The sequence below is a fragment of the Perognathus longimembris genome, chromosome 21 (assembly GCF_023159225.1).
Source record: "Perognathus longimembris pacificus isolate PPM17 chromosome 21, ASM2315922v1, whole genome shotgun sequence".
NCBI classification, from domain to species: domain Eukaryota; kingdom Metazoa; phylum Chordata; class Mammalia; order Rodentia; family Heteromyidae; genus Perognathus; species Perognathus longimembris.
Genome location: NC_063181.1, coordinates 5,783,766 through 5,795,586, shown reverse-complemented (window position 1 = coordinate 5,795,586; position 11,821 = coordinate 5,783,766). Strand labels below are relative to the sequence as shown.

Here is an 11,821-nt window from a genome sequence, read left to right as displayed (position 1 = left end):
GTCCTGGGCCTTGGACTCGGGGCCTGAGCACTGTCCCTGGCTTCTTCTTGCTCAAGGCTAGCACTCTACCACTTGAGCCACAGCGCCACTTCTGGCTGTTTTCTATATATGTGGTGCTGGGGAATTGAACCCAGGGCTTCATGTATAGGAGGCAAGCACTCTTGCCACTAGGCTATATTCCCAGCCCCCCCACCCCAAATCTGTTTTAAATATGGAGGCAGACAAGCGGAGCTGGGGGCATCCTTGCTCTGTGGCTTCCTTGCTCTGTGACTTTGAGAAAGGGCACCTGGGCTTAGGTCCCCACACTGATACCATTAACAGGAGCTAATGCTTAGGGGTTATTGGTGTTAAATATGCTAATACATGCAGAGTTTTCCAGCAGTGCCACCAGAAGGAAGGGTTGTAGAAGGATCAGCTGAGATATTTCTAGCTAGTCCTGGGACAAGACCTAAATTTCTAGCCACGCCTCTGCCCTCCCCACCTCTATCCATTACAAGTCTTATTTGAAAGGCAAATGCAGGACCTAGGGAAATGGCTATATGCACCAGCTAGCATCGTTTTGTTAGCTGAATATGTCCAGGCTCTTTTATAAGACAGAAGAAGAATCTTCAAACATTCTGCATTAGAAGGAGCACAAATAGGCACATTTATTTTCTGTTAGCTCAATTTCAGATATTCTACCTGACAATTCCTTCAAGCCGTCAAAAAATGCGTTAGAAGGCCTACTCTTTTGGGACAACTAAGAATCCAATGAATCAATTCTGTACTACTGTTGACAAAAGTAACAAGTCACACACCATTGAAGGCCTGTAAGATGCCAGGGCAGGAAAGGTCTTTAGATTGTACAAGAAAATACTGAAATTGAAAACAGTTTTAGCCCAGCACCAGTGACGCATGCCTGTAATCCTAGCTACTCAGGAGGATTAGATCCGAGGATTGAGGTTGGAAAGCCTGTGAGACTCTTATCTCCAATTAACCACCAGAAAATTTTAAAAGTTAAAAGTCCCTCCCTTGGGGCTGGGAATGTGGCTTGGTGGTAGAATGCTTGCTTAGCATTCATGAAGCCCTGGGTTCAATTCCTCAGCACCAAATATATAGAAAAAGCCAGAAGTGGCGCTGTGGCTCAAGAGCTAGAGTGCTGGCCTTGAGCAAAAAGAAGTCAGGGACAGTGCTCAGGCCCTGAGTTCAGGCCCCAGGACTGGCAAAAAGAAAAAAAAGTCCCTCCCTCAAAGGGGGAATCCTGGGGACCAGTAATGACGACATGAAATGAAAGGTTCTACTCGAATGTCAGGAGCTCGTTCTGCCAGTGAGTGCTGGGTTTTTCTTCATGATCTGTGGGGCAGCCCGGCCATCTTGGCAAATCCTGAGTTTGCCCTTCATTCTTGTCTCAGGTTTTGCTCCTTTACTTGAATCCTAATCTAATGTTAAGAAACATATGAATACTTCAGCACATTCAAAGTAAAAGACGATTTCTGAATCTGACTAGTGGTATGCTCAAAAAACTGTTAAAGGGGGGAAACAAGTTCACAAGGTATGTTCAATCATTATATCCAACAAAGGAAGTGTTATCAAGAATGGGTTCAAAGGTTCTATTTGTAATAGAAAGAGACGAGGCAACCAATTAGAAAATGAGTCAAAGACTCAGGTAGACAGTGGCCCGAGAAGCTATATAAATTACCCAGCAACAAAATGAAATTTAACCCAAAGTGCAGGACATCTGCAGGTTGAGTGAAATCAATGAAATAGAGAGGGGCGTAGGGGGAAGTGAAGGCTCTATAATTTCCAAGAATCCTGGTTGGGGATCATTTAGACGCCAATCTTGTACAGCTCTATGGAAACATCAATTAAGACATAGCCTATATGGACCAGTAACTCTGCTCTAGAAATAAAATAGACATTCCTAAAAATCACGCTAAAAATCTTGTGCTAAAAATATGCACAAGAGGGCTGGGGATATGGCCTAGTGGCAAAGAGGGCTTGTCTCATATACATGAAGCCCTGGGTTCAATTCCCCAGCACCACATATACAGAAAATGGCCAGAAGTGGCGCTGTGGCTCAGTGGCAGAGTGCTAGCCTTGAGCAAAAAGAAGCCAGGGACAGTGCTCAGGCCCCGAGTCCAAGGACCAGGACTGGCAAAATAAAAAATAAAAATAAAAAATATGCACAAGAGTGATCATAGCCAAGTACAGGCACATTTGGTATGGTGATTGATTCATTCCATGCATAATATCAGCCAATGGGAACAAAACTACTGCTACAGGCAGACCTTACACCACCATACTAAAGGAGGTGATTGGTTCTAATTTGTTAGACCCAGGACTATCTGACTGCCTTGGTCTGTTTGAATGTCCACCAGGCAGCATACCCACAATTGACATTATATATTATATAGATAACAATGTATAACATATATAGTATATATAAAACAGATACAATGTACTGTAGTATATCACAATAGATATTATGTATATCTGCCATGGGCATTGCATCTATAGTACTGTTACTATATATTGCTATATATGATATACTGTTAAGAGCTAGAAGTTCAAGCTGGGCACTGGTGGCTCACGCCTGTCATCCCAGCTACTCAGGAGGCTGAGACCTGAGGATCCTGGTTCAAAGCCAGCCAGGACAGGAAAGTCCACGAGGCTCTTAGCTCCAATGAACCACCGGAAACCTGGACGTGGCGCTGTGGCTCAAGCGGCCGAGCGCTTTGCCCCTTCTTCCCTGGCCGGGGCACCCCGCGGCGGGGCTGGCCTAGGGCGGGGGGGGGGGGGCGGGCGGCGGAGGCCCGGCCCCCGCAGGGCCGCCCCGGGGTCCCCCGCGGCCTCCCGCGGCTGCGTGCCCCCCCCCACCCCGCCCCGGGCGCCTCGCGCGCTCAACGCTCGCCAACCGCCGGCGCTGGGGGCGGCTCCGGGCGGCCGGGCATGGCGCGCCTCCTGCTTCTGCTGAGCTGGGGCTGGCTCGGCGGGGCCAACAACAAGCTCCAGACGGACTGCGGTGAGAGAGAGCCTGACCTCTGACCTCGGGGGGGGGGGCCCTGCCTTGATGGGGTTCCCCCCCACACCCGCCCCCTGCGGTTGTTGGGGGATCCGGGCCTAGGCCAGGGGCTGAGCCTCCCGGTGCGCAGGGCTGCAGGCTGCTGGCCAGCCCCGGGGGGGGGGGGGGGGGCTGTGCAGGCCGTGAGCCCAGGGCAGGGCTCCCCGCTTGCAATCCTGGTCCTTCAGGGGGAGAGGGGGCGTGCTGAGACAGGGAGCACCCCAGCCAGCAGTCCCTCCTCCCAGCTGCGGGATCTGGGGCCGGGCCTGCGGGTGAAGGGGTGGCTCGAGGTCAAGGCCCAGAATTGCCCCACAGATGGAATGTGGACTATGGGTCTCCCCAAGGGAGGGCAGAAGCTCTGCAGGGACCCCATTTTGCTCTAATAAAACTCCCCCCAGGCTCTGAGAGGATCCATGTGCAAGTCACGGTTCCGGTGAAACTACAGTCGGTGTACAGCGAGGGACATGAGACACACGTAGGTAATCAGCCACCGTCCCGCTGCTGGCATTGCAAACCCCTCTGGGCCTGGGCCTCCTCAGAGGCCCGCCTGCCATTTCTCACCTGTGTACCGTAGCCGGATTTTATATTTATACTTTGCTTTGTTGAGTGGAAAAGCTGTGTCTGAAAAGGAAATTGAAAGGAAATATAGGAGACTGTGTTTAGGCTCTTGTAATGGAGACGAATTGAGTAAGGGATAAAGAAGCCCACATCCTGGGCTGGGGATATGGCCTAGTGGCAAGAGCGCTTGCCTCATGTACACGAAGCCCTGGGTTCGATTCCTAGGCACCACATATATACAAAGCGGCCAGAAGTGGCGCTGTGGCTGAAGTAAGTGGCAGAGTGCTAGCCTTGAGCAAAAAGAAGGCAGGGACAGTGTTCAGGCCCTGAGTCCAAGGCCCAGGACTGGCCAAAAAAAAAAAAAAAAGGACAAATTCTGGAGTCAAATAATTGAGGAAGACCTAGGTGTTACGTACATCAACAATCATCATAAACAAAGTGGAAACCATTCCCAACAACCTATTTTCTACATGTAATCTATCTAGAATACATCCAGAACTAATGCAAACCAGTAAGACATTAAAAACAAATAGAAGCATATATGAAGTGACGGGTGAGGATCAAATGTTAACCTTGGGAAGTTAACAAACGTTTGTAAGCACACTCAGATTGAGAAATTTACAGAAAATTGCCCAGGAACCAGGGTAGGGCACTATTTTTCATCCATCGTTTGCAAAAATCCGATCCAACAAAGCAAAACGTGATTAGAGCACATAGTAAAAACAAAAACGTTCGTCTTTTTTTCTGTTTGTGAATGAATACAACCAATGTTTTGTTTTTGTTTTTGCAGTGTAGGGGGCAGCCCCCTCCTTTGGGCATTCATTCTAGGCAAGCGCATGGCTTGGCACGCAGTCACATCCATAGTAGACCGACACATTTTAGATATACCCATCCACTCTTAAGCTTGGAAATGATTATAGGCAAAATAAACTCTAGAGGGAAATTAGAATTTAAAAACTCTGCCTAGAAAAATTTCTGTAAGGGGCTGGGGATATGGCCTAGTGGCAAGAGTGCTTGCCTTGTATACATGAGGCCCTGGGTTCGATTCCCCAGCACCACATATACAGAAAACGGCCAGAAGTGGCGCTGTGGCTCAAGTGGCAGAGTGCTAGCCTTGAGCAAAAAGAAGCCAGGGACAGTGCTCAGGCCCTGAGTTCAAGGCGCAGGACTGGCCAAAAAAAAAGAAAAGAAAAAAAGAAAAATTTCTGTAAACATGAGTGAAATATTAAAAGTAACTTGCATTTCTAGACTGCATTTCTATTATGGCAAGTGATTTTTTTAAATCTCAAGATTTGGTGTGCATTACATACTATCAGAAGGCAATGATAACCAAAACAAAAACTAGTATGAGAGAAACTTAACTGGAGATTTATTTAGTTCATGTTTGTGGACTGGAATGTTCGATAATGAAAAGAGATTGTTCCCACATAGTGACACAGAGAATAAATTCTCCATTCATCAGATAGTGTTTTTAATCTTTTTTGTTTTTGTTTTTGCCAGTCCTGGGGCTTGAACTCAGGGCCTGGGCACTGTCCCTGGCTTCCTTTTGCTCAAGGCTAGTACTCTACGACTTGAGTCACAGTGCCACTTCGGCTTTTTCTGTTCATGTGGTACTGAGGAATCGAACCCAGGGCTTCATGCTAAGCAAGTACTCTACCTCCAAGCCACAGTCCCAGCCCCCATTATTTTTTTTTTTGGCCAGTCCTGGGCCTTGGACTCAGGGCCTGAGCACTGTCCCTGGCTTCTTCCCGCTCAAGGCTAGCACTCTGCCACCTAAGCCACAGCGCCCCTTCTGGCCATTTTCCATTTTTGTGGTGCTGGGGAATTGAACCGAGAGCTTCATGTGTAGGAGGCAAGCACTCTTGCCACTAGGCCATATTCCCAGCCCCCCAGCCCCCATTATTAATCTTTATGTTAATAAAATACCCTAATAAGTATTGCATTGAAACAATGAATGTATTTTATAGAAATCTATAAATAACATGCATTATATGCTATTAATTCTTTGCCTTACTGTGTATAAACTTTCTATTGAGTGGTAAATTGACTATTGAAATGGACTTGGACCATTTTGCAATGGTCTTAAATTTTTAATAAATGAACACATTTAATTGGTAAGAATAATTCATTCTTCACATCATATTATATTGGATAATTTTAAAAATGAATAACAAATTACAAAATGCTATTCTATCCATTATTATCATAATGAAAGCCATTATCCAATATGAATAATTTACAGTTGAATATGAATATTCAGTTCTAAATATTTTTTCTTCTATTGTATTATGTGTGAAATTTATCATTAATGTACAATAACCATTTCCTCTGCTAATGATACTTTCTTGTGGTTTTCCCTTGCTTTTTAAATGCACCCACCCTACAGACATCCTACAGCATTATGATTGAAGATAAAACATATATTATGCAGCTAAAGCAAAAGTAAGTGCCCTTTTATCAACTGTCTTTGTTCTGTAATTATTGCTTGCAATGATCTAGAATGTTAATTTTGGTGGATTTGAGAATCATTCTAGTTAGTGTCTGTTTATTTTTCTGTTTTTATATTTTTTGCCCTTTTTCTTTTTTAGACAGGGTCTAGCTAAGAAGCCCAGGCTGCTATCACACTTGAAATCCTCCCGCCTCAGTCTCCTGGGTGCTAGAATGACAGGCATGCCCCGCTACACCCTGCTTCATTGGTCGCTTACTTGTGCTTAGAAAAATCTTTTCAGTCCCTCAAGCTTCCTTCCTCAGAAGAAGAAGCCATCCTCTTCCTTCCCGGGTGCATCAGAATTGCTTCTGACAGCTCATAAGTTTGCGTGGATGAATTTTTGATAATGTTCTATCTTTCTGCAAACATAAACATGACTTGTTTTCAAGTTCCTTTCTATTTGACCTATATTTAAATAATCTTAACAGATTCTTGGATTGACTGAATTGTGACAATATTTTTAAGTTAGTGCAGGTAGCTTGTCACAACGCAATCACGGCTTGGATTCTGAGTGTACGTGGCAGGTAAATGAACATAGGAAAAGAAGTTTGTTACCAAGCGAAAGCAAGAAAAAGAAAAGATTGAACTGATTCTTGCTTTAATGATCGGAGCTGACTTTAAACACAGTGCGAGACACCAGCTTGAGGGTGAACCCACCACAGCAGTGAGAAATGGGAAATACATCTGCCCCATTCTGGAGCTCAGAACTGCCATCCTTTCCTTCATCATATATGTCTACGTTAGATAGACAATTCTTGTTTGAAAGAAGACACAAGATGTGCTCTCCAAATTACTTACCACCAAATTTCTTAAATGCTGGGTTTTTTTCAACAAAAGCCAAGGGAACGCCAGAGAGAGTCTTTCCCCGGCGGTGCAGGCCGTTGGGCCAGACTCCGCCGGCTCTTCTGGGGAAGGTATCCACGTGCGGTATTACATGTGATATAATGTATTATATGTAATATAGCAGGCATTCCCAAGAGCTTTCAAGATGCTGTGCTTTGTCTTTGATGAGTTCCTAAGGACCCTGTGATTTGGAATTCACAACCTGCTTTAATTCTGGAGAGTTCAGGCCAATGTTCAAGTTTAACTTTCCCTTTTTCTCCCTCGATTCACTGTCTCTGGGTTGCTCCGGGTTGACTATGCATTGGGCAGGGGCTTGGGGGACCATTCTGCTCCTTCTCCAGCGTTTACTGTTCTTGACTCACCCTGTCACACGCCCTGCTGTTTCTTGACTTTGTGCTTTACTGCCAGTATTTTCTTCAGATACTAACTTTCATTTTACTGTTTCTCTAGGCAAAGGATGTCTAGTTTCTTCTAGGAACTCTTTTTCAGTGACTATATCACTGTAGTGTTGTGTGTAGCATTTCTGTACAAATATACACCACTGTGATCCATATACTGCCTGACAGCTTCTATTTCTGGGTCTCCAACACGGAAACCTTTACTTCTTCTCCTTGAATTCCATCGCTGGCCTAATGATTGCTGTTTCTCTCCATATAGTGCGTGCTTTGGGCTTTCCCGCGCTTGTATAGCTTTTCTCACGCATGTGGTGAGGCATTGTCTTCTGTGACGCTGTCTGTCTGATCTTTCTTTGGGGTGCGCTTATGGGTGCTGGCATTTCACTCGTCTGCCCGTTAGCCCTGCTCAGGGTTCAGGACTGGTCCTCCTTGCGGGGTTTCGGCAAGGAAGGCGTTTGCTCGAGATTCATTTCACATCTGTATGGAGTGGAGTTTAGGGCTTTCATTTCTTCATAATCACAAATGGCGAGACCTGGGTAGCCACCCTGAGTCCACGCCCATGATCTGCACCCTGCAGGGACTGTGTCTCTCTGGGCTGCAGTAACAAAATACAAATGAACATGAAAATGTCATTCTTTAATTTGTTCACTCGAGCATTCTGTCATGGTAATAAAAAGGGACTAACAGGGTCCTGGAGACTGGAGGTCAAGATCAAGTAGATTTGGGGTGGTCCTCTCTTGTGGTCTCTTATAAGAACACCGATCTTATTCTGGAGAATTCCACCCCCATGGCCTAAACAACCCAGCCTCCTAACATCGCGTTAGTTATGAGATTTCAACATATAAGTTTGGAGAAGACACAAACCGTTATGTGATAATGGCAAGTACTAATTTTCCTTCTTGTTATTCACACATTTTGGAGGGTATTTCTAGCCAGATGCCTTTTATTTATTTTTGGCAGTATGAAGACTTAAACTCGGGGACCTTCTACTTGCTCAGCATGTTTATTAAGCTGGCACTCTACCACCTGAGCCAGGCCACTGGCCAAGCTTTTTGGTGGTTATTTGGGAGATGGAGTCTTGCAAGACTGTTCTTCCCTTCTTCCCTTTGAACTGCAATCTTGGATCACTTGGATCTCAGCCTCCAAAGGATTATGAGAGCGAGCCACCAGTGCCCAGCTAGCTCTACAGGTTTTGTTGGAAGATGCTGTGATGTGTGTGTGTGTGTGTGTGTGTGTGTGTGTGTGTGTGTGTGTGATAGTCAAAAAATCTTTTCCCAGGCTAAAGTTACAGAGCTTTTCTTTCTATGGTTTTTTTTTCTATCAGCTTTGTAGTTTCAGGGAGCTTCAATCCATCTTTCATGAATTTTGTACATGGTGTAAGACAAAAAGGTCCAATTTCGTTCTTCTTTGTGTGAACATTCAATCTTCCAGAAACGAATATTTTTACAAGAAGTTCTTCCCCATGCATGTTCTTGATAAATTTTTCAGAGATTGGTTGATTATAAAGGTATGGGTTTGTTCCTCTGATATGTACTCTGGTCTATGTATCTGTTTTTTGTTAAATGCCTGTACCATGCAGTTTCAATTACTATATATTTGTGGTATATTTCAAAATCAGGTAGTCCAGTGGTGCCTTCAACTGTGTACTTTTTGCTCACAATACCTTTGGCTACTTGGAGAGGGTCGACAGGAGGTGAAAGATCTGTTGATCTTTTTCTGCCAACCTGCCTACCTATAACAAGAATACTAAGGGGGCTAGGAATATGGCCTAGTGGTAGAGTGCTCGCCTTGTATACATGAAGCCGTGGGTTCGATTCCTCAGCACCACATATATAGATAAAAGCCAGAAGTGGCGCTGTGGCTCAAGTGGCAGAGTGCTAGCCTTGAGCAAAAAGAAGCCAGGGCCAGTGCTCAGGCCCTGAGTCCACGCCCCAGGACTGGCAACAAAAACCAAACAAGTATACTAAGCATCTTTCTCCAAAATAAATCGTAGGGAACAACTTTTCTATTAAATACCCTTTTGTCTTTCTCTTCACAGACCTTTTTTACCCAACAGTTTTAGAGTTTATAGTTACGATGGTTCGGGAATCATGATGCCTATTGAAGAAGATAGTAAGGTGTGTTTTTGGTTGTCTGTGTCACCCACTACCTCCACACACAGCGTTCTGTCTTGTTTTGGCATGAATGAAATCTTTGGTACTGGGCCCTTATTACAATAGGATGGTGACCCAAGAGCAAGTAGGATTGGGTTGCTTCCTAACCACCCGATTCCCGTGGCGTGCTAATGTCATCTGTGGGAGTTTCTGTCAGGGTGGTTGGTAGGTGTGGCTCTTACAGGGACACTTGATTACAGTGAAGCTAGAGCTTGCCTCAAGTTAGGTCTGTCTGCCATCTTAGGTCCAATGGGTTTTGCACACTCACCTGTAGGGAACTTCCAGCCATTGGGCATCTTGTCCTCCCTGATAAACAGGTAGGAGGAGCATGGAATTCAGCCTGGTTGCTAGGAAGCAAGATAAACAGGGGAGAGTAGCATGAAATTGAGCCTGGTTGCTAAGAAGCATTGCAGGGAGGGAGGGACTATCTTTCCCATACTCTCAATCAGGACTAAGTGCACCTCAGATAACGGCCCACATTTTAGGGCCTCCTGCCTCTGTTGGAATTTGCATTTCAGTTTCTAGCACTTCTGAAACTGTGGCCACTACTGCTAAAAGTGGGTTGTTGTTGCTTCCCCGCCCACCTCCACCACCCCCCCCACAGTCCTGGGGCTTGAACTCAGGGCCTGAGCACTGTCCCTGGCTTCTTTTTGCTCAAGGCTAGCACTCTGCCACTTGAGCCACAGCGCCACTTCTGGCTTTTTCTGTTTACATGGTACTAAGGAATTGAACCCAGGGCTTCATGCATGCTAGGCACGTGCTCTACCACTGAGCCACATTCCCAGCCCCAAGTTTGGGTTTTCTATTGCGATATCACCTGCCCAGAGGGAGCCAGTGAGGATCTCCACAGATGTAATTATCTTCTTTCTTGGGTTCAGTGTTATTTCCCTTTCTGTTTCTGTCTACCTTTGTCACTCAAGTACAGAAGAGAGATTTTCCACATTTTACCTTTGGTCTACCCCAGCTACATTGTACTGCCATTCCACTCAGAACACTTCCTCAAACGACTTTCTCTTGTGGCTGTGGGTTCATTTTGCTTCTCTGGCATGCAGAACTAAGCCAGAGGGGTATGAAAACAACACACGGTTTTAATCATTTTTAACCTCTCCCTAGTGATGCGAAAGTCGTGTTGAATTTATAACACAGGGAAAAAAAAATGTGAAAACGGTTGCAAAGTCCTTTAGGAACCAGATGGGGGTGGCAGGGACATTTCAGAAAATCAAGCCACATACTCACCTAATTGTCTTAGAAGCCCACTTTGGAAACAATGGGTACTCGAGACACAACCCCACGCGTATGTGTTCAGTGTCTGACAACGCGGCCTTGAACATGTGCTGTTCTCACGTGCGGGGTCCCCTTTGTCTTTCAGAGCTTCTGCCACTACCAAGGATATTTGGAGGGTCACCCCAACTCCATGGTGATCCTTAGCACGTGCAACGGGCTCAGGTGGTAACGCCCAGCCGGAGGGAACTACAAAAATGGATTCCTTACCTGGAAATTATTTTTTGCTAATGGCCTGGCTGAATTGGATCATGGCATGTTAATTGATAACTTGACAGATAACTAATTACATTATTATTCTACGCCATACTCATTCACTTTCTCTTACTTCACCACCTAAGTCTGATTGTGATATGCATATAATTAAAAAAAAATCACGTCAATAGCATGTAACTGACTTGTAAAGTTATAGTGGTGTTTAATTGATGCGTGCAAATGTATTATTTTATTTACACACTTTTTATTGTAATTTGTAGGGGCATATTGCAGTTTGGAAATGTTAGTTATGGAATTGAACCTCTGGAGTCTTCACTTGGTTTTGAGCACGTGATTTACCGACTCATGCATAAGAGATCAAGTGCTTCTTTATATGCTGAAAAAGAGGTTGAATTAAAAGAGCTGACGTATAAAGTACAAAAAGTAGAGGTTGGTGGCTCACAGACTAAATTGTATTTTTTTCTATCTACTCTCATTTTTAAGTAGAGATCTTTTCTATGTGACACCGCAGGTTTCCTAGCTTATCCATCTTATTACACATTTTTCTTTGGCTTTATCTACTAGGACTTACAGGTATCCCATTCCTACTCCAAATACTTTCCTGAGTTAGTTGATTTCATAGTTAACGTACTGGTTGCTCAAATTACACACACACACACACACACACACACACACACACAGTTCCTCCACCTGTCTGTCATCTATCTGCCTATCATATTCCTCTTCCTCCCCAACCCCCACATAGCCATGTCCTTTGATCCTTTGATGTCTTGTAAGCTTGTAAGTCTCTAGTGCCTCCACATTGCAGCGGGAGCACGCCGGCAGTGTATTTTTGGATCTGTTTGAT

At 44.9% G+C, this 11,821-nt stretch overlaps 1 protein-coding gene across 1 annotated transcript in view; it reads left to right on the top strand.

The window, feature by feature from the left end:
• Positions 1-2,928: 2,928 nt before the first annotated feature.
• Positions 2,929-11,821, top strand: part of LOC125339723 (disintegrin and metalloproteinase domain-containing protein 2-like) — a 32,831-nt gene continuing 23,938 nt past the window's right edge. The window contains exons 1-6 of the mRNA XM_048330983.1: positions 2,929-3,001; positions 3,439-3,515; positions 5,985-6,040; positions 9,363-9,441; positions 10,847-10,923; positions 11,235-11,403. Of these exons, the coding sequence (XP_048186940.1) occupies positions 2,929-3,001; positions 3,439-3,515; positions 5,985-6,040; positions 9,363-9,441; positions 10,847-10,923; positions 11,235-11,403 (531 nt within the window). The remainder of the gene's footprint in view (positions 3,002-3,438; positions 3,516-5,984; positions 6,041-9,362; positions 9,442-10,846; positions 10,924-11,234; positions 11,404-11,821) is intronic.